Source organism: Prionailurus bengalensis, chromosome C1, assembly GCF_016509475.1.
Source record: "Prionailurus bengalensis isolate Pbe53 chromosome C1, Fcat_Pben_1.1_paternal_pri, whole genome shotgun sequence".
In the NCBI taxonomy this organism is placed as follows: Eukaryota; Metazoa; Chordata; class Mammalia; order Carnivora; family Felidae; genus Prionailurus; species Prionailurus bengalensis.
Window position 1 is genome coordinate 186,882,816 of NC_057345.1, and position 22,784 is coordinate 186,905,599.

At 39.0% G+C, this 22,784-nt stretch overlaps 1 protein-coding gene across 4 annotated transcripts; it reads left to right on the plus strand.

Annotated features, from left to right (window-relative positions):
• Positions 1–75: 75 nt before the first annotated feature.
• Positions 76–22,095, plus strand: MAIP1 (matrix AAA peptidase interacting protein 1). 4 transcript variants are annotated; one of them, XR_006296900.1, is made up of 6 exons: positions 76–730; positions 5,606–5,677; positions 6,295–6,421; positions 7,574–7,675; positions 21,157–21,174; positions 21,826–22,095. XR_006296900.1 is itself a non-coding variant. In XM_043577419.1 (6 exons), the coding sequence occupies exons 1-6, from the start codon at positions 290–292 to the stop codon at positions 21,872–21,874; spliced, it is 855 nt and encodes a 284-aa protein (XP_043433354.1). In that variant the 5' UTR covers positions 80–289; the 3' UTR covers positions 21,875–22,095. The 4 variants fall into 4 exon arrangements, 2 of the variants coding, with proteins under 2 accessions (XP_043433354.1, XP_043433353.1); XM_043577419.1 differs by having other exon boundaries at positions 80–730; positions 7,528–7,675; XR_006296899.1 differs by lacking the exons at positions 21,157–21,174; positions 21,826–22,095 and adding an exon at positions 9,534–9,838 and having other exon boundaries at positions 78–730.
• Positions 22,096–22,784: the final 689 nt, after the last annotated feature.

Below are 22,784 nucleotides of genomic sequence, written 5' to 3' on the forward strand. Positions count from 1 at the left end.
CCGGCCCGACACGTCCGTCAGCGCTCCATCCGCCCGGAAACGCGACCCGGAGAGAAAAGGTCCGCGGGGCCGCTCGACTAGCTAGAGCGGCTGGTCGGAGATCCGGGCCCGGGGCCACAGGGCCTCCGCGTGAGCTGCGTGCCGGAGAGCCGAGTGAGGCCGACTCACCAGAGGTGGCAGCAACAGGCCAGATTCACTCTCTAGTCTCCTCCGGATGCGGCCAAGCTGGTTTCCCACCGACTTTCATTCGACATGGCACAGACAGGGACTGGGGTGAAAAGCCATAAAGATGGCGCTGGCCGTTCGTCTTTTGCCCCGATTGCTGCTCGCTCCGCCGCTGCCCGGCGGGGCCGGCCGACCCCGGACTCCCCGTGGAGCCGAGGTGAGACCGCCGTTGGCTGAACTCTGCCGCTTCTGCCGCCGCCGCCTCGGCTCCGGACCGGTCCCGCTTCCTCGAGTCACTTGGGCCTCGGCGCTGCCCGCTCGGGGCCCGCAGCGTCCCCTGCTCAGCCCTCCGGGACTACCCGCAGCCCTCTCCGCTTTCCCTGCCTACCCCCGGCGCAGCTACAGCGCCGAGGAGCAGCCCCAGCCGCGCCAGAAAACCAAGATGATCATTCTGGGATTCTCCAACCCCATCAACTGGGTTCGGACTCGAATTTACGCTTTCCTGATCTGGGCCTATTTCGACCAAGAGTTCAGCATCGCAGAATTCTCTGAGGGAGCGAAGCAGGTTTGTTCATTTGCTTGGGGGTGACCTATTCGCCTCTCCTGCATTCAGCGGTTCCATGCAAAAAGTGTTTAGCGATGAGGTTTCCTCACTGGGTCCCAAGGTATCCAAAGTGGGTAGTGACCCAGACACAGCCCTCCGCTACTTCTTGACTAAAATTCAGCTGCTTCTTACGTTTGCACGGTCGCCGAGGAGGAAGAGGGGTTCGATTGAGACACCAGTTCCACCAGCTGAAGTCCTCCAATTCCTTTTTTCTGCTCTACAGGTTTTGAATCCGATAGAAATGAATTCGATTCAAAGCCCATTTCTGCTACCTAAAAGCTACATGGTTTTATCTTTCTGAACATCACTTTCTGCAAAATTAAGACCATGCCTGGCACATAGCAGGCGCTCCACAAATGTTAGTTGAATAAATGAATGAGTAGATGCGATCGTTTTGAAGAGTAAATAAGGTAGCATTTTCAAATGCAATAATGTAATTTTAGGTAGAAAAACAAAACTTCCTGCTAGCCATTTGGCAGAGCTCCCCAGCCCATCTCCCTACCCCCGAATTCTCCCCCATCATACTCTTTAAAGACTAATTTAGAGATAAGGAGTTTTACCCTTTCAAAGAATTTGCTGAGCAACCTGGTCGCTAATAAGTGCATAACATCCTACACACTGAGAAATAGCCTTTGGTGATTCATAACCCTGACCCCTTCCCTTTTCTTTCTCTTTCTTTCTGAGTGGCTGATAATACCTTGCCTTACCCTTGTCCCATAACAGTCACTTTGGGTCCTGAGATTATTTACGGATTTTTTTGTGTACATGCACTTTTCTAGGATGAAAGTCCATCTATAAATGTCTTTCGAATCCCTCGGAGAGTTTGTCATTCCCAAACATTTCAGAACTGTTGATAAATAGAAGTCATAGTTTATTTCCCAGTTCATACTGCCATATACCTTAAACTTATACTATAACTGTAATTATTTTGCAGTACTGATTGTATAAATAAATGTTTCCAACTTCATATAATCAGTGTCAATATTAACTCCTGCCTCCTGCTTCCCTGAATCAACTCTTGACTGATTTATGTGTTTATAAAAAAGTTAAAAAGCAAAAGGCAGGCTTGATTAATAGCGTTATCAGTGGTAAACCTCTGCTCATATCAGTTCTCAAACTCTTTTGTCATGTAGAGGTAAATTGGTGTGATTCTACTATCCTCCACAATGCCCACTGAGGACACATGAACTTGTGTGCCTCATAACATATTAAATGACTGTACCAGCTCATTTATGTGTCAGTGAGGAATGGAAACCCTCTCCCCTTCTTGGGCAGGAATCAGGTTTTACACCCCATGTCCTCTGAACACAGAGGAGCATGGGACACTTTTTAGCCACTCTCTGATCCAGATCACTCTCTGGTCTCCAGCTATTAGCTATTTTTGCCCTCATCCTTGCTATTAAGTAGCATCAGCCAGTCTGTATACACGTTTTGCCTCATCTAAGTCGGTTTTTGTGCATTTAACCATTGTGATTTCCAAAAGGAATGTTGGGCCATCCATGGCAAATATTTATCAATTCCTTTAAACCAGTGCTTACTTATAACATACCTTTTATATCAAGCAAATCAGTTATTTAACACCTAAGATTTAAGAGGACATGGCCAAAAAACCTTCACCCTACTAGATCTCTTTATGCAATAATGCAACTGTGTCTTCTTTGCATGGGTTTAAAAGTCTAGGGCTTAGGAATAATCTGGTGCAAAAGCCTTAGCTAGTTCATCTACTCTCATGGGCTCCACTTGCCCTTTCTCCTTAATCTAACCTCTCAGCAATAAAATGTTATCTTGGGTTGTGAATATCAAGTTATCATTAGAGCACGTTCATTCAGATTTTTTTTTTTATATCAGAGAACATGAAAACAAAAAGGCATCTTCAGGACCATTCTAGCCTAATTCTCCTTTACAGATGATAAAACAGTTGGCTCAAGGATGCATTGTAAGCAATGTCTTGTGACCCTGTCTATAAGCAGTCTTGGTCCTCCAGTCACTAGAAATTGAGAAGGTTAATTATGGTCTGAATAAGCTTTTATTCATCACATGAGCCAGGGAAATATGTGGTCCAGTGCTATAGCTTTATTAGCTCCACAGACCCTGCTTTCCATTAATATGTACATATAATATGGAATCTTCCCTCTTACTGCCATCAAACATCAGTAATCATATACTGTATGTTTTCTTATATATCTTAAGTTTTGTCCTTTTCTATGAAAAAGAGGGCTATTTCTTAGAAGCCTCTCTAGGTTAGATACTCTTTGTCATCAATACCTCATCAGGGCAGCTTACGACAGTTCTGACACTAACTCCCTGGAGTTAATACAGATCCTACAGGTTAAGGGCTCAGTCCCACATGACTGACTCCACTTCAGATGCTAATTACAAGTCTAGGCCTCCATTTAACTGGCCAGTTATAAATGGAGGGTTCCCACATTCCCCTTCCTCAAGTTCCATGATTTGCCAAAACAGCTCATAGAACTAAGGAGTGCACTTTACTTGCTATTTTCAGTTTTTTAGAAAGAATACAATTCAGGAGCAGCCAGATGGAAGAGATGCATAGGGCAAGGCATGTGGGAAGGGTATGGAGCTCCCGTGCTTTCTGGGTGCACCACTTTCCCAGCATCTCCACATGTTCACCAACCTGGAAGCTCTTCTAATTCCTTCGTTAGGGTTTTTAATGGAGGTTCCATTATTTAGCCACGAATGATTAAATCATTGGCCATTCGTGATTAATTCAATCCCCAGCCCCTCTTCCCTTCCTGAGTCTAGGGGTGGAGCTGAAAGTTTCAACCCTCTGATCACGTGGTTGGTTCTTCTGACAACAGTCACCTCATTAGCTTGAACTCCAGTATGGTTGAAAGGGGCTTGTTTTAGGAACTTTGTGCCAGGAGGTGGAACAGAGAACAAGTGTATATTTTCTTCTTATATCACAATGTCACACTATGGATATGTGCATGTGATCCATCTTCCCTATTACTGCCATCAAACTACATTAATCATATAGTGTTTATTTTCCTGTATCTTCCTGTATCTTCTTGCATGTTGTATAGGCTATTTCCTAGCCTCTTTAGGTTAGACACTCCTGTATCATCTAAGCCTTCTCAGAGCAGCCTCCTGATCGTTATTATCTGATCAGATAGTTTGCTCAGGTGTGATCTTCTTAGGCCACACAAACATCACACCTTGGCCATACAAACTAGAATGTAGTGGTTGGTTTCACCATGATCGTTATGGTCTTTTTTCTTCTTACCTAAATACCACCCGCCTTCCTCACGAAGGCTTATTAATACAGATAGTGTCTTTGAACCCTGAGGGCCTCTCACATGTTTGCAAGGCATCCTGGAATCCATTTGGATATATGCATTTTCTGAAAATTCAACAACTCTTATTGTCTGTTTGCCAGGGCTGCCGTAGCAAAATACCACAGTCTGGGGCACAGAACTTTATTTCCTCACAGTTCTAGAGGATAGAAGTCCAAGATCCAGGTATTGATAGGTTTGGTTTCTTCTGAAGTCTCTCTCCTTTGCTTGCAGATGGCTGTCTTCTGTGTCCTCACTCTTGTTCCCCCCACCCCCTCCGTGTGCATGTGCCCCTGGTGCTTTGTGTGTCAGTATTTCCTCTTATAAGGACACTAGTCAGGTTGGGCTAAGGCCCCCCCTCATCTTACTTAATCACTTCTTTAAAGACCCTGTCTCCAAATTCAGCCCTGAGGTACTGGGAGTTAGGGTTTCAACATATGAATTTGGGGGAAACAGTTCATCCCATAACATTCCATCCCAAACAATTATTGTCTGTCTGACATGCCTTTGCATCTGCTTTGTCTTGCCAGTTCTTTGCATTTCATCCGAGATGTTCCTTCCTTTAAGAGGCCCTCTCTGGTCCTCCCAGATTGACTTAAGTGGTGCTTCTGCTCAAGTCATCCTGTTCTTGCCCCTGTCATAATTCTTGAACTTGTCCGTTTACTTGCCTCCCTTCTCAAGTAGACTGAAAGCTACTTGAAAACAGGTAGGTCTTATACAGAGTTTCGTTTCTCATGGCTAAAAATATGGAGGATTGTAGTCGGTTCCTCCCTACTTTAAAATGGGGTATCGGGGCACCTGGGTAGTTCATTTGGTTAAACATCCAACTCTTGGCTTTGGCTCAGGTCATGATCTCGCAGTTCATGAGTTCAAGCCCTGCATTGGTCTCTGCACTGATAGAGTGGAGCCTCCTTGGGATTCTCTGTGTCTCTCTCTGCCCCTTCTCTGCTCATAATCTCTCTCTCTCTCTCTCTCTCTCAAAAATAAATAAAATATTTTTTTAAATGGGATCTCATACATCTCACTGTATTAGACTGTGTAAACTCATTATATTTTCTCCCACTTTCCCAAACCTGCCTTCCCTATCTTAATGAGGTTCAGATTGCAGCCCAGATCTCCAGACTCCCATTACAATCTAGAATGTACTACTTACAAAATTCTTTGGGTTCTTGGGGAAGGGGGAGGGGTCATATAATAGTCATTACAGTGATAACAGTGATTACTTCATTATTATTTTAAAAGGAATTCTGTAGGAGGATTTTTATGTGAAGAGTTATGTTTATACACATACCATCTTTTCCCAGGTCCTAAGAGTGGTTACCTAATTGGCAATCAGCTCACTACTGTATATGTGGGAAGGCCATATGAGAAGAGACAAGCCAAGCAACTTTGAAGCATATCATAGTATTTGACATTGTTTATCCTTTATCATAAAATAGTCTTTGTGATATTAAGCTAATTAAGTATGAGCATTGTATGTTGTATGGTATTTTGCATGATGTTTTGAAATAATGATTACCACTCCACCTTTTTTTTTAAAAAGGCTTTTGCTCATGTGTCCAAGTTGCTGTCACAATGCAAATTTGATCTATTGGAAGAACTTGTGGCCAAAGAGGTAAAGTATACTTTTAATTTTCCTTTAAAAATAAGTGTATTACTCTCTTGCAATAGAATGATATGCATTACCCTTATTTATGCTTAAAAGTAGTATGTGTGCCATCAGCCAAAGTAGAGTCCTTGTATCTTTACTTTTGGGTACTTTGGGTCATATAAAAGTATAGAATGCTTGCTACTTAAGGTATAGCTAAGTAAATACGATGTCTTACACTTGTTTTTGTACTGAATGTTCTGTAGGAATTACCTGTTGAACAATTAGATGCCTTTCAGGATTGCTTTTGAATATGAGTAAATGTAGTAAATTTAAAAATACATTTAGGGGTGCTGGGGTGGCTCAGTTAAGCATCCGACATCAGCTCAGGTCATGATCTTGCGGTTCGTGGGTTTGAGCCTCACGTCGGGCTCTGTGCTGACAGCTCAGAGCCTGGAGCCTACTTTGGATTCTGTGTCTCCCTCTCTCTTTGCTCCTCTCCTGCTCATGCTCTCTCTCTAAAATAAATAAACATTAAAAAAAGTAGGTTTAGAAAAATTCATTCCATAAAGAATTCATCTGCTTACTGAAAGGCTTTTGAAAATTCAGTAGGTGAACTATGGTTTGCTTTTTTCCATACTTAGGTGCTACATGTATTGAAGGAAAAGGTTACTTCATTACCTGATAACCATAAAAATGCCCTTGCTGCTGACATAGATGAGATTGTATACACATCAACAGGAGACATCTCCATTTACTATGATGAGAAAGGTACTGCTGGGACATAGTCAACTTTAAATGATAAATAATTGCCCAGATAGGCTAAACTAGTGGATAATCATGAAATAGTGGGGTTTTGTTGGTACAGTGGATATGTTTAGAAATTCAAGAAAAATAATACGTTCATTCTTTAAGGACCTACCTACGAAAGAGTTAAGATATGGTAATAGTTATTTAAGCCCTTCTATCTAAGCACCTTCCTCTACTATTATTTCATTCACAAGAGAAGGTATTGTCACTTAAGTTGATGACGATTGTCTAAGGCTGCTATCATGTCTCAAATAGAAAATATGTTTCAGATTTCCTAATTTGAAGGAAACAATTGAACATTTTAAATGTCTAGCTGTAGATTAAATAAGAGTGAGGAGTAAAAAGTAAAAAATATCAGTTAAAGACTGTTTTGAAAGTAAGATTAACTGTGGAACTCCCAAATTGGATTTATTTGGAGATAATGAAAAAGATTGAAAGGAACTTTACTGGTTATCTCATTTTTCTCCTTGTCCAATGCAAACATTTTCCCCTATACTATTCCCCAAAATTTATTGACTCATTTGTTCCTTTTACAAATATTTGCAAATGTATTATGTGCCAGGCACACAGGAAATCTAGCCTTTGCTTACATACTTTCCAAGGCAGTTCTGACATAGGACTCTTTAATAGTTAAACATTTTTCATACGCATGTTAACTTGAAACATTTTTATAGGTACTTCTAGTGATAAATATTTTCTTCTCCCTAACATTTCAAATTAAATCTCAGCACCATGGTCACTACTTGATTTTAACCCAGGACCTTGTTAGAATCACTAGGCACATAGCAGAGTGAATGAAGGTAAATAGTACATGTTCAATAAATCATAACTATTATTTCTGAGATACAGAGAAGGTAAATATGTCATAAACCCTAGGAGAATTTTCTAAAAATAAGAAGAAATCAATGTATCTTACTTTGTTATTCTAGTTAGACTAGAATACGTACAAAATAGGATCTATACAAACTCGTGTAGCTACTGCCACTTTCTAATTTCATTTTGAATATATGGATGATAGATTATTGTGATTTGTATTTGTATGTGTGTGTGTGTGTTTTTTCTCTAAGGAAGGAAGTTTGTTAACATCCTGATGTGCTTTTGGTATCTAACCAGTGCCAACATCCCCAGTGAAACTTTAAGTGGAGCCAGTGTATTCCAGGTTAAATTGGGAGATCAGAACGTGGAAACTAAACAACTTCTTAGTGCAAGCTATGAGTAAGTCTAATCCCATCTCATTGTTTCCTTTCTCTAGAAAATGGAAGGTAGTATGAAGGAAGTATGAAGGGATGAAAGCTAAAGGGAGCTTTAGGAAGAAAAGCATTGAAATTTGGCAAGTTATTTAAGAAGAGAGAAAGTCATAAAGGCATACTGGATATGAAACAGAAGTGTTGAGAAATTAGAAAGAGGTAATGCTGCTGAATGTAATTAAAAGGTGTTTCAGCTGTCTATCGATGCGTCATAAACCACTCCCGAACTCAGTAACTTTAAGCAGCCATTTATTTTGTCTGCTGCTTTACTGCTCAGGAATTTTGGAAAGGCACAGCCATGAGGTTTTTGTTGCTTCACCTGCCATCAACCAGGGTGGCAAGGGCTGGAGAAATCATTTCCACGATGGCTTCTTCACTCACACGTGCCCCGCTTGGTGCTCCTTGACTTCCGCACATAATGTCTCATTCCCCAGGGCCTCTCTTCATGGCTTGGGCCTGTGGCAGTCTCCAGCTGTTCACATGTTTTACCAGGTGGTCAGCTAGTCTGGTAAAGGGCTATCCCAGGATCGGAACATCGTTTCCACCTTAGTCTACCTGTCAAAGCAGTCATAGGACCTACACAGTTGAAAGGACATGGAGAGATTCCACTTTTTATCGGGCAATAGCAGGGTCCCATTGCAGAAGAGCATGTGGGATGGGCGTATGGTTATAACCTTACTCGGGAAATAAAATCTGCCACAGGTGGCACATGGGTGATTCACTCACTAGACATTTACTGATCATTCCCTCTTTATCAAGTACCCTGTTAGGGTTTCAGATACAAAAATGAAGAGTTCCTGCCTGTAAAGAGGTACTATCTAGTAGGTTAGCAATGTATTTAAAAGAGACACTATCGTGTATTTTTTGCTAATAAAATTTAGAACAGTGAACCAGTCAAGCAGGTTACTGGAGACATAATTTAATATTTAAAAGAGAATACTATTACGTTGCCGAAAGTATATAAACCTAATTTAAAATAACAAATCCCAAAAATGACCTAAGAAAATCTGTTCTGTTTCAGTAAGGTAAAAGGGAATTGTATCCTTATTTTTTCACTTTATTTGAAAGAAATGTGCTTTTTTTCTTTTTTAAATTTTGCTTTATTTGTAATTATATAAAATATATATTTAAATACTTCAATCTACAGAATCATCTCCTTTTAAAGATATCACTTGTAATTAAAGAACAATATAATCAATACTCACCTTTGATTCCTCTGATATTCCCTACTAAGGCCATGGGCAGCTCATAAACACTGTTATTTTCAAGATTGATCTAATGTATATAAACCAAATTCCACTAAAATACCCTTTCCATCACCATAACCCAATTTATTTTTTCTCGTATTAGGCATATGTTCTAGCTAGTATTTAACAACAGAATAATACCCAAGTTTCTCTCAAGGACTGGTAGATGTTGGAGTATATATCAGTTCATTAAAAATACTCATTTTAGGGGCACCTAGGTAGGTCGGGTGGTTAAATGTCTGACTCTTGATTTCAGCTCGGGTTATGATCTCACCATCATGAGTCTGAGCCCCACATTGGGCTCTACTGGGCGTGCAGCCTGCTTGAGATTCTCTCTCCTTCTCCCTCTGCCCCTCCTCTGTGCATGCTCTCATTTTAGTGGAAAATGTTCTAATTTTGTGACGATACTTTTCCTGATTGAATTGGTAAATTAAACTGTTTTGTTTTGATTTTTATTTATGATTAACCATTAGCTTGTTGCTAAAAATTGCCTCTAATGTACATTTGGAAATGATATAGTTATCCAAGAAGTATTTGGACTAATGTAAGATTCATATTATTTGTAATTTTTTTCCCTAGATTTCAGAGGGAGTTTACACAAGGAGTAAAGCCTGACTGGACCATCGCACGGATTGAACACTCAAAGTTATTAGAATGATCTTTCTTGAAAAATCAGCTTGTTGGACTTTTGGCAATTACTAGGAAAAATTAAGGAAAAAACCATTTTGGATCAGTTGATCTTCACATAGTCAAGTCTGTGGATCACTTTTGTATTATTTTGAAATATTCCTTGTAGTATATTGGCATGGTACAGTAAAGCCTTTTCCACAGATTATTATCACCTTCTATAAAAGAGATCAAAGTAAAAAAACTACAACAGCTCATTGTTGGTGTCATATTCAGTATCATTTCTTTTTTTGTTTTAAATTAAAAAAAAATTTTTTTTTTGTTAATGTTTATTCATTTTTGAGAGACAGAGGGAGACAGAGTGTGATTGACGGAGGGAGACAGAGAATCTGAAGCAGGCTCCATGCTCGGAGCCGTCAGCACAGAGCCCGACCTGGGGCTCGAATTCATATGCCGCGAGATCATGACTTGAGCCGAAGTCAGATGCCCAAACAACTGAGCCACCCAGGCACCCCTTCAGTATCTTTTCTTTCCTTTCCTTTCCTTTCCTTTCCTTTCCTTTCCTTTCCTTTCCTTTCCTTTCCTTTCCTTTCCTTTCCTTTTCTTTTCTTTTTCTTTTCTTTTCTTTTCTTTGTTATATTTGTGTGTCTTTTATTTTTATTTTATATTTACTTTTTTTTAAAAAATACATCCAAATTAGCATATAGTGCAACAATGATTTCAGGAGTAGATTCCTTAGTGCCCCTTACCCATTTAGCCCATCCCCCCTGCTACCACCCTTCCAGCAACCCTCAGTTTTTTCTCCATATTTTTGAGTCTCTTCTGTTTTGTCCCCCTCCCTGTTTTTATGTTATTTTTGTTTCCCTTCCTTTATGTTCATCTGTTTTGTCTCTTAAAGTCTTCATATGAGTGAGGTCATATGATTTTTGTCTTTCTCTGAATTTCACTTAAGGATAATACCCTCCAGTTCCTTCCACATAGTTGCAACTGACAAGATTTCATTCTTTTTGATTGACAAGTAATACTCCATTGTATATCTATAACACATCTTCTTTATCCATTTATCCATCGATGGACATTTGGGCTCTTTCCATACTATGGCTATTGTTGATAGTGCTTTTATAAACACGGGGGTGCATGTGTCCCTTCGAAACAGCACACCTGTATCCCTTGAATAAATGCCTAGTAGCGCAATTGCTGGGTCATAGGGTAGTTCTATTTTTAGTTCTTTGAGGAACCTCCATACTGTTTTCCAGAGTGGCTGCACCAGCTTGCATTCCCACCAGCAGTACAAAAGAGATCCTCTTGGGGCGCCTGGGTGGCGCAGTCGGTTAAGCGTCCGACTTCAGCCAGGTCACGATCTCGCGGTCCGGGAGTTCGAGCCCCGCGTCAGGCTCTGGGCTGATGGCTCAGAGCCTGGAGCCTGTTTCCGATTCTGTGTCTCCCTCTCTCTCTGCCCCTCCCCCGTTCATGCTCTGTCTCTCGCTGTCCCAAAAATAAATAAAAAAAACGTTGAAAAAAAAAAAAAAAAAAAAAAATTAAAAAAAGAGATCCTCTTTCTCTGCATCCTCGCCAACATCTGTAGTTGCCTGAGATGTTCATGTTAGCCATTCTGACAGGTATGAGGTGGAATCTCATTGTGGTTTTGATTTGTATTTCCCTGATGAGGAGTGATGTTGAGCATTTCTTCATGTGTCGGTTGGCCATCTGGATGTCTTCTTTGGAGAAGTGTCTATTCATGTCTTTTACCCATTTATTCACGGGATTATTTGCTTTTGGGGTGTTGAGTTTGATAAATTCTTTGTAGATTTTGGATACTAACCCTTCATATGATATGTTGTTTGCAAATATCTTCTCCCATTCTGTGGGTTGCCTTTTAGTTTTGCTGATTGTTTCCTTCACTGTGCAGAAGCTTTTTATTTTGATGAGGTCGCTAGAGTTCACATTTTTGCTTTTGTTTCCCTTGCTTCCAGAGACGTGTTGAGTAAGAAGTTGCTGCGGGCAAGATCAAAGAGGTTTTTGCCTGCTTTCTTCTCGAGGATTTTGATGGCTTCCTGTCTTACATTAAGGTCTTTCATCCACTTTGAGTTTTTTTGGTGTATGGTGTAAGAAAGTGGTCCAGGTTCATTCTTCTGCATCTCGCTGTCCAGTTTTCCGAACACCACTTGCTGAAGGGAATGTTTTATTCCATTGGATATTCTTTCCTGCTTTGTGAAAGATTAGTTGGTCATATGTTTTGGGCCCATTTCTGGGTTCTCTATTCTGTTCCATTGATCTGAGTGTCTGTTCTTGTGCCAGTACCATACTGTCTTGATGATTATAGCTTTGTAGAGTATAGCTTGAAGTCCGGGGTTGTGATGCCTCCTGCTTTGATTTTCTTTTTCAAGATTGCTTTGGCTAGTCGGGGTCTTTTCTTGTTCCATACAAATTTAGGATTATTTGTTCTAGCTCTGTGAAGAATGCTGATGTTATTTTGGTAAGGATTGCATTGAATATGAAGATTGCTTTGGGTAGTATTGACATTTTACAGTATTTATTCTTCCTATCCAGGAGCATGGAATCTTTTTCCATTTTTTTGTGTCTTCTTCAATTTCTTTCATAAGCTTTCTATAGTTTTCAGTGTATAGATTTTTCACCTCTTTGGTTAGATTTATTCCTAGGTATTTTATGGGTTTTGGTGCAACTGTAAATGGGATCAATTCCTTGATTTCTCTTTCTGTTGCTACATTGTTGGTGAATAGGAATGCAACCGATTTCTGTGCATTGATTTTATATCCTGCAACTTTGCTGAATTTGTGAATCAGTTCTAGCAGCTTTTGGTGGAGTCTTTTGGGTTTTTCATATAGAGTATCATGTCATCTGTGAAGAGTGAAAGTTTGACCTCCTCCTGGCCGATGTGGATGCCTTTTATTTCTTTGTGTTGTCTGATTGCAGAGTCTAAGACTTCCAATACTGTGTTGAATAACAGTGGTGAGAGTGGACATCCCTGTCTTGTTCCTGACCTTAGGGGGAAAGCTGTCAGTTTTTCCCCATTGAGGATGATATTAGCATTGGGTCACTTGTATATGGCTTTTATGATCTTGAGGTATGCTCGTTCTATCCCTATTTTCTTGAGGGTTTTTATCAAGAAAGGATGCTGTATTTTGTCAAATGCTTTCTCTACATCTATTGAGAGGATCAGATGTTTCTTGTCCTTTCTTTTATTGATGTGATGGATCATGTTAATTGTTTTGTGGATATTGAACCAGACTTGCATCCCAGGTATAAATCCCACTTGGTCGTGGTGAATAATTTTTTTAATGTATTGTTGGGGCCAGTTGGCTAATATCTTGTTGAGGATTTTTGCATCCATGTTCATCAGGGAAATTGGTCTATAGTTCTCCTTTTTAGTGGGGTCTCTGTCTGGTTTTGGAATCAAGGTAATACTGGCTTCATAGAAAGAGTTTGGAACTTTTCCTTCCATTTCTATTTTTTGGAACAGCTTCAAGAGAATAGGTGTTAACTCTTCCTTAAATGTTTGGTAGAATTCCCCTGGTAAGCCATCTGTCCCTGGACTCTTGTTTTTGGCAGATTTTTTATTACTAATTCGATTTCCTTACTGGTTATGGGTCTGTTCAAATTTTCCCATTTCTTCCTGTTTCAGTTTTGGTAGTGTATATGTTTCTAGGAATTTGTCAATTTCTTCCAGATTGCCCATTTTATTGGTATATAATTGCTCATAATATTCTCTTATTATGTTTTTATTTCTGCTGTGTTGGTTGTGATCTCTCCTCTTTCATTCTTGATTTTATTTATTTGGGTCCTTTCCTTTTTCTTCTTGATCAAACTGGCTAGTGGTTTCTCAATTTTGTTAATTCTTTCAAAGAACCAGCTTCTGGTTTCGTTGATCTGTTCTACTGTTTTTTGTTTTTTGTTTTGGTTTTGATAGCATTAATTTCTGCTCTAATCTTTGTTATTTCCTGTTTTCTGCTGGCTTTGGGTTTTATTTGCTGTTCTTTTTCCAGCTCCTTAAGGTATAAGGTTAGGTTGTGTATCTGAGATCTTTCTTCCTTCTTTAGGAAGGCCTGGATTACTATATACTTTCCACTTATGACTGCCTTTGCTGCATCCCAGAGGTTTTGAGTTGTGGTGTTATCATTTTCATTGACTTCCATATACTTTTTAATTTTCTCTTTAACTGCTTGGTTAGCCCATTCATTCTTTTGTAGGATGTTGCTCAGTCTCCAAGTATTTGTTACCTTTCCAAATTTTTTCCTTTGGTTGATTTTGAGTTTCATAGTATTGTGGTCTGAAAATATGCACGGTATGATCTCAATCTTTTTGTACTTACTTAAGGCTCATTTGTGTCCCAGTATATGGTCTATTCTGGAGAAGGTTCCATGTGCACTGGAGAAGACTGTATATTCTGCTGCTTTAGGATGAAATGTTCTGAATATATCTGTTAAGTCCATCTGGTCCAGTGTGTCATTCAAAGCCATTGTTTCCTTGTTGATTTTTTGATTAGATGATCTGTCCATTGCTGTGAGTGGGGTATTGAAGTCTCCTACTATTATGGTATTACTATCGATGGGTTTCTTTATGTTTGCGATTAATTGATTTATATATTTGGGTGCTGCCACATTTGGCGCATAAATGTTTACAATTGTTAGGTCTTCTTGGTGGATAGGCCCCTTGATTATGATATAATGCCCTTCTGCATCTCTTGATACAGTCTTTATTTTAAAGTCTAGATTGTCTGATATAAGTATGACTACTCTGGTTTTCTTTTGTTGACCATTAGCATGAAAGATGGTTCTCCATACCCTTATTTTCAATCTGAAGGTATCTTTAGGTCTAAAGTGGGTCTCTTGTAAACAGCATATAGATGAATCTTGTTTTCTTATCCATTCTGTTACCCTATATCTTTTGATTGGAGTATTGAGTCCATTGATGTTTAGAGTGAGTCCTGGAAGATATGAATTTATTGCTATTATGATGTTTGTAGAGTTGGAGTTTCTGGTGGTGTTCTCTGGTCCTTTCTAATCTTTGTTGCTTTTGGTATGTATGTATGTGTGTGTGTGTGTATATATATATATATATATATATATATATCTGTAGATATATATATCTACAGATATATATATATATATGTTTTTTTTTCATCTTTTATCCCCTTAGAGAGTCCCCCTTAAAATTTTTGCAGGGCTGGTTTAGTGGTCACAAACTCCTTTAATTTTTGTTTGGGAAACTTTTTATCTCTCCTTCTATTTTGAATGACAGCCTTGCTGGATAAAGAATTCTTGGCTGCATATTTTTCTGATTCAGCACATTGAATATATCCTGCCACTCCTTTCTGGCCTGCCAAGTTTCTGTGGATAGGTCTGCTGCAAACCTGGTCTGTCTTCCCTTGTAGGTTGAGGACTTTTTTCCCTTGCTGCTTTCATGATTCTCTCCTTGCCTGAGTATTTTGTGAATTTGACTATGATATACCTTGTCGATGCTCAGTTTTTGTTGAATCTAATGGGAGTCCTCTGTGCTTCCTGGATTTTGATGTCTGTGTCTTTCCCCAGGTTAGGAAAGTTTTCTGCTATGATTTGCTCACATACCTTTTACCCTCTTTCTCTCTCTTCCTCTTCTAGGACCCCTATGATTCTGAGGTTGTTCCTTTGTAATAAGTCACTGATTTCTCTAATTCTTAAATCGTGTTTTGCCTTAATCTCCCTCTTTTTTTTCTGCTTCATTATTCTCTATAAGTTTGTCCTCTATATCGCTGATTTTCTGTTCTGCCTCATCCATCCTTGCCGCTGCTGCATCCATCCGTGATTAGAGGTCAGTTATAGCATTTTTAATTTCATTCTATTTTTTACTTCTTTTATCTCTGAAGAAAGGGATTCTAATCTATTTTCTACTGCAACTAGTATTCTTATTATAGTGATTCTAAATTCTGGTTCAGACATCTTGCTTGTATCTGTGTTGGTTAAATCCTTGGCTGCCCTCTCTTCATGCTCTTCCTTTTGGGGTGAATGCCTTTGTTTTGTCATTTTGAAGGGAATAAAGGAATTAATGATGTAGAAAAATTAAAATTAAAAAAATATTAAAATTAAAAAATTAAACACACATACACACAAATCGAATAAATGATGCTAGATCCTAGGTGTGTTTTGGTCTGGGGGTTGAAAGTGGTTGAAAGGGTTGGGGGTGGGGGAAAGAAAAGAAAAAAAAAAAGGAAATTGAGAATTTGAAAAATTGAGTACACTGAAGTAGACTAAAATGAAATGATGGGAGTAAAATAGAATTTGAAAAAATATACACAAAAGTAAAGAATATGGTAGGAAAAAATTAAAGAAAATATTTTTAATAAAAATTAAAAATAAAAATGAATTATTTTTCTGTATTCAAGAAAAAAATGAAAAAGGGAAAAAGATTAAAAAAAGAAATAGTTTGAAAATTTGAAAAAGTGAATACCCTGTAGTAGACTAAAATAAAATGATGGAAGTAAAGTAGAATTTGAAAAAATTTACACAAAAGTAAAAAATATAGTAATAAAAATTAAAGAAAGATTTTTAATAAAAATTGAAAATAGAAATGAATTTTTTCTCTTTCTGTATTCAAGAAAAAGAAAATAAGCATAGAAGAGAAAAAAAAATTGAATAGATGGAGCTGGTAACAGATTGAAGTAGGACTGAAATTACTTTGTTTTCCACTAGAAGTCAGACTATGTAGTGCTTTATAGTCCATAAACTAAGCAGCCGGTGTGATTTGTGTTCTTGAGGAGTGAAGTTGGCCCAGTTGGGCGGGGCTCAGTGTAACAGCTCAGCTCTCTACTAGATGGCACTGCTAGCCTGGGTGGAGTGTTGTGGCGCTCGTAGGTGCATGTGCACATGCACGGGATCGGTGAAAATGGTGCCACCCAGCTACCCAGTCTCTAGTTTGGGAACTCTGTTCTCCAGGATCAGCAATCATGCACCTGTCCTCTGTCTTCAGCCTTGTCCACTCCCCACTTTTTCCCTCTCCGTGACCAGACTCCAGGCAGTACCTCTCTCCCGAGTTTTGTCACAGATGCAGCTGTTTTCCCTGACCCCTTACTTCTGAAGGACTGTGGCTTTGACCCATTCTGCCCCTCTATGGGAGGGTCTCACCAAGCAATACCGAATGAGCAATGGCCAAATGTCGGCCGCACCCAGGAACGCTTGCTGGACCCTGCTGCTGCCAGTGCCCCGAGACTGCAGCCAGGTGCCAGCCCGCCCCAGAAAAAGTTCACGAGTTAGTGTAGCAGCAGCTTTTCAGGGATTATGGGAAATCACATCACACATCTGGCACCAGGCTTTACCCTTAACCACCTTGTTCCAGCACCAGTGAATGTGGTCGTTTTCTGGGGTCTGCTTGGACCAGGTGGCTTCAACAGTCTCTACCAAATGTCCTTCCGGCAGTGGAACTGCTTTTTCCTGTGTGGCCTGAGAACCTCCCGGACCCCACTCTGTTCCTGGGGATTCGCCCTTCCCACCAGAGCACCACCAGGTATCGAGCTGCAGAGCTGCAGCCTTTGCGATCCCCTTGTTTACAGTCTTCATGGAATTTAAACCCCCTCCTTTCTCCTTTCTCCCTTTTTAGTTTGGTCCCTGTGGCTGTTTCCAATTTTCCACTTTCTCTCCAGCTGCTTTTGGGGAAGGGTGCTTTTCTTGTATTCTCTCCCCCCCACCCAGTCTCCATCCTCTCTCTGCTTGCAAAAGCACCTCCCTTCCTGTGCCTTCTTGCTCCCCAAGTTCACTTCTCCGCACCGGGTGCCTGCTGAATTCTGTGGTTCAGGTTGTGCAGATTGTTGTGTTAATCCTCCAGTTTTCTAGGTGTGCAGGATGGTTTAGTGTTGGTCTGGCTGTATTTCATGGATGGGAGACACACAAAAAAACTTCCATGCTGTTCCCCTTCAGTATCATTTCTAATGTTACCTATATTATGTATATACATAAGCTAATTTTATAGACAGTAAAGAAGGTATTGAAAAAACTACACATTTCTAAATTAATAGTCCTTAAATATTTTGTGGTTAATACATCTATACCAATAATTCAAGTATGTCTAAGATTTATTTTTAAAAATCACTGCTGCTATTTGATTACCTCTGTTCACTAGCTAGTTGAGAAGGACTAGATGGAATTCTGTATCGGTCACTGCAGAACTAAAGATCAATGAAGTTGAAGCTTACTACAAGCACCAAGAGTAAAATATTACAACAGTGCCTCAGCCACCTCTGGGATAATATCAGGTCTTCTAACATTCTTGTATTTCAAATCCTAGAAGCTGGGGTAGGGGAGACAAAAACAATGTAAGAAATAATGTCTGAAAATTTCCCTAATTGATGAAAACTATAAACTCACAGATCCAAGAAATTCAACAGGAAGGGTGACACATAAAGAAAACTTCTCTAAGGTATACCATTATCAAACCAGAGAAAATTGTAAAGCAGCTGGAGAAAAAAAAAAAAGATACATTCCATACAGAGAATGACTATATATGTCTTTTCTCAAAGTGGAAATTAGAGACCTTGGTATAACATCTTTAAAGTGCTTAAAGAAAAAGCCTGGCAACCTAAATTATATATTCAGCCAAAATATCCTTCAGAAAAGGTGAGAAAAGACTTTTTCAGACAGGGAAAAGATGAGTAAATTTGTTGCCAGTAGACCAGCACACCTGGTTTATAAGAAATGTTAAGGACCAATGCACAGAATGGAGTTCAGAAATAGATCCATGCCTATTGGACATTTGGTTTTCGACAAAAGTGCGAAAGTAATTTAGTAAGGAAAAGGCAGTCTTTTTTTTTTAAGTTTATTTATTTTTGAGAGAGAAAGAGCATGCATGTGTGTGCATACGAGTGGGGAAGAGCCAAAGAGGGGACGAGAACCCCGATGTGGGGCTTGATCCCATAAACCATAAAATCATGACCTGAGATGAAATCAAGAGTGGGACGCTTAACTGACTAAGTCACCCAGGCACTCTGAAAGGTAGTCTTTTTAACAAATGGAAAAATTACATATTCAAATGGGAAATAAAGCTCAACTTTTGCCTCACACCATACGTAATTTTAGTACAAAATTGAGATTGTGAAATGGGTCATAGACTTAAATAAAAGCTAAAACTCTAGAAATTCTAGAGAGAAATTGAATTTTGAAATCGCTTTCTTTTGATAGACAAAGATTTCTTAAGACACACAAAGCATGAATCATGAAGAAAAAAATAATAATTGGAATATATTAACATTAAAACTTATGCTATATTTGGGATAAATATATTCGACAAAAGACCTATACTTGGAATATATACATAATGCTTATAGGTCCATAATGAGCTAAATATTGAGCAGGGAAAAGCTCCAGCCTAATTCCAAGCCCCTGAGGCTTCCAGGTATCCACTGGAACTCCCTGCTGGCTTCAAGGCTGCACAAAAGGCAAAGGGCCCACCTTCAGGGCTGATGTGGCAGGTTATTCCTGGGGTCAGAACATCCTCATGGAGCAAGAAAGAGGCCTTCTTCCAACAACCTCCAGTTAAAATCTGTCCTGGCCTCTGATAGAAACCCACTAAAAGCAAACATGCTGTATGACCACGGGGAATCACCAGGAAGGCTCTCTCCAGGTATCTAAACTGCAAGAGAGATCTCACCTAATAAAGGCTTTAAGGAAATTAAAAAAAACAAAAAAATGTCAATGGATGTTCCATGAAAGACATTAAAATTGCCAGTAAACACATAGAAGGATGCACTACATCCTTAGTCCATAGGAAAAGAAAACCACACGGAGATACCACTACAAACCCACCAAATGGCTTGAATAACAAAAACTGCCAGTACCAAATATTGATGAAGATCTGAAGCAGCTGGAACTCTCTAACATTGTCAGTACTCAAAATGGTACGGCCATTTGGAAGGTATTTTGGCAGTTTCTTATAAAGTTAAACATGTGCTTACCATAGGATCCAGCAGTTTTATTCCTAGGTACTTATCCAAGAGATGTGAAAACATACATCTACACAAAGTGTTGAATGTTCATAACAGCTTTTTTCTTAATGACTCCAAACTGGAAAGACCCCCAAATGTTCAGTAGATTGATGGATAGACAATCGAGTGAAGGAAGCCAGATACAAGAGAGGACTTACTGTATAATTATATTTCTGTGAAATTCTAGAAAAGTTAAAACATGTTCATTGCAGCATTATTTACAATTGCCAAGGTATTAAATTGGGAGCCAGTTATTTTATCTAAAGGGACATAAGTTTGGTTTGATTTCTAGCTAGTTTACCATTTAAAGCTCTTTGAAAATGTTCAGCTACATGTTAGAACTCTCCAAATTGGCAAATTTCCATTTCATTGTACTTTTTCTGATTAAATCCCCTATTTTAGGTGTGAGCCCAGTCATGCTAAGAGAACAATGTTCCTTTCTTTCAGGTGGTGGGTGTACTCTGTCTACTCTAACTGTTTAAAAGTTTCCTGAAGTTTATTTTTAAAGTCTGTTATTAATTTATCATCACTTCCTTTACAATTTTGAATCTGCCTCCAATTATCCATAACAGAAAAATGACATGTTCCTATGTAGTGCAATTCATATATATATATATTTTTCCCTTTCGAAGCCATTTTCTTATGCACAGTTGGGTTATTTAAATCTCCTCCTGCTGTCCCCCATCCTGCTGCTTTTAATCATTTTTTTGCTTTTTGAGAGGCTAGAAATTAAGCAAGCTAACTGTATAAATTAGATAGCCAGGGAAGATACATATACAGTAAAACCTTGGATTGCAAGTAACTTGTTCTGCGAGTGTTCCGCAAGAGGAGCACACATTTCTGGGGCACCTAGGTGGCTCAGTCGGTGAAGCATCTGACTTTGGCTCAGGTCATGATCTCACCATTCTTGAGTTTGAGCCCTGCATCGGGATCTGTACTGACAGCTCTGAGCCTCTCCAAGCCTGTGTCTCCCTCTCTCTCTGCCCCTCCCCCACTCATGCTCTCTCTGTCTCTCAAAAATAAATAAACATTAAAAAAAAGATGAACAAGCATTTATAGTAAATTTTAACTTGATAAATGAGCAATGACTTGAATTACAAGTATGTGACGTCCAATGTCACATGATCACAACTGGGCCAATGGTTCTCTCTCTCTCTCTCTCTCTCTCTGCGGGATTGTGGGTGATCGTCTCCTATGCTTGGATGCTGAGTCTCAGGGTATGGTGTTTGGCAGAAATTAATGATTTTTCACAACGTTGGAAGGTGCCCACAACTGGCACCAGTGTAATTTTTGTCACTTCAAAGCACATATGGAGAGTCCTTTCTTTTTCCATGCAAGAGTAAGCTTAGGAATTCTTTGCTTCATTCTAGGTCAGGCTGTCTAGAGATATAGACCCTTTCCTCTGCTGTCTTATTGCCAGTTACATTAAATACAGTATATTACAAGAGTTTATTAGTAAGTACTGTAGTCAACATCTGTGCAAGCGAATATAATGGCCCCATGCAGAAAAAAGATTCCATTGAGCCAATAGATAGCAGTGATTCCATTAGCAATAGTGGAAGTCGTCCTGCACAGTAACCCTCCTCTCTCTTTTCTCTCTCACACCAGCCACAAAGGTTTTCAAAGGTAAGTGCAGTTAATTTGTTTGTTTTTCTTATATTTTGTATTTTCTTTACTATTTTATATTATATTACAGTATTGTAATAATCTCTATGTGAATATTTTGGGTTGTGGAATGAATCATCTGAGTTTCCATTTCTTATGAGAAGTTCACTTTGATATATAAGTGCTTGTGATTTCAAGCATGTTTCTGGAACGAATTATGCTTACAAACCAAGGTTTTACTGTATGTATATATATATGTATACACACACACACATACACACACACGCAATATATATACAGTATATATATACAGTGTATATATATATATATACTATATATATACACAGTGTATATATATATATATATACACTGTGTAACTGTGTATATATATATATATATACACTAGTATGTAACATATATATCCTATTATGTGTGTGCTATATATATTATATAATGCTCTATATATGATATATAATAAAATATTTCCTGGTATACATGTGCTAGAGAGAGAGGGAGAGATGGAGGGAGAGATTTTAAGGAATTGGCTCATGTGATTGTGGAGGCTGGCAAGTTGAAAATCTGCAAGATAAGCAAGCAGACAGAAGACCTAGGGAAGAGTTGATGCTGCAGTTCAAGACAAAAGTGGTGTGCTGACAGAATTCATTCTTGCAGAGGAGTGGTATCCGTCTTCTTCCGTGAAAGCCTTCGACTGATTAAATGAGGCCCACCCACAGTATGCAAGAAAATCTGCTTTACTCAAATCTCCTGATTTAAATGTTAATCTCATCTAAAGATGCCTTTATAGAAACATCTAGAATAATGTTTGGCCAAATATCTGAGTGTAATGACCTAGCAAAATTGACTCATAAAAATAACTGTCACAGGTACAAGATACAACTACATACTCTCTCCTTAGAGTCAAAAAACATTAACATTTTGCCATAATGTTTGCTCTTTCTCCCACCTCTCTACATATACAGTTTTTATCTAAATCATTTGAAAGTAAGTTTCAGGCAGTGTATATTTCACTCCTAAATATTTCAACATTCATTTCCAAAAAAAAAGGACATTATCCTACATAAATATCAGAACATTAGCAATAATTCCACAATATCATCTAATATTTAAGCCAAGTTTAAAGTTCCACCAATTGTCTTTAAAATAACTTTAAACCAAGATCCAATCAAGGTTTATACATTGCATATATTTATCATGTTTCTTAAGTTCTTTTAAAACTTTTAAAGGAGAGGAGCACCTGGGTGGCTCAGTCAGTTAAGCGTCCGACTTTGGCTCAGGTCATGATCTCACGGTCTGTGAGTTCGAGCCCTGCGTCGGGTCTGTCGGGTTCTGTGCCGACAGCTCAGGGCCTGGAGCCTACTTCTGATTCTGTGTCTCCCTCCCCTCAGCTCCTCCCCTGCTCACACTCTGTCTCTCTTTCAAAAATAAATAAAGATTAAAAAAACATTTTTTTTCAAACTAAAAAAACTTTTAGAATATCCTTCATTCATTTTTATGACATTGTAATTTTGAGGAGTCTAGGGTAGTAAACACATAGCATGTCCCATATATGGAATATGTGTTGTTATTTTATTATGGTGTCATTTCTGTAAGCTGGCTGGAACTTAGGGCTA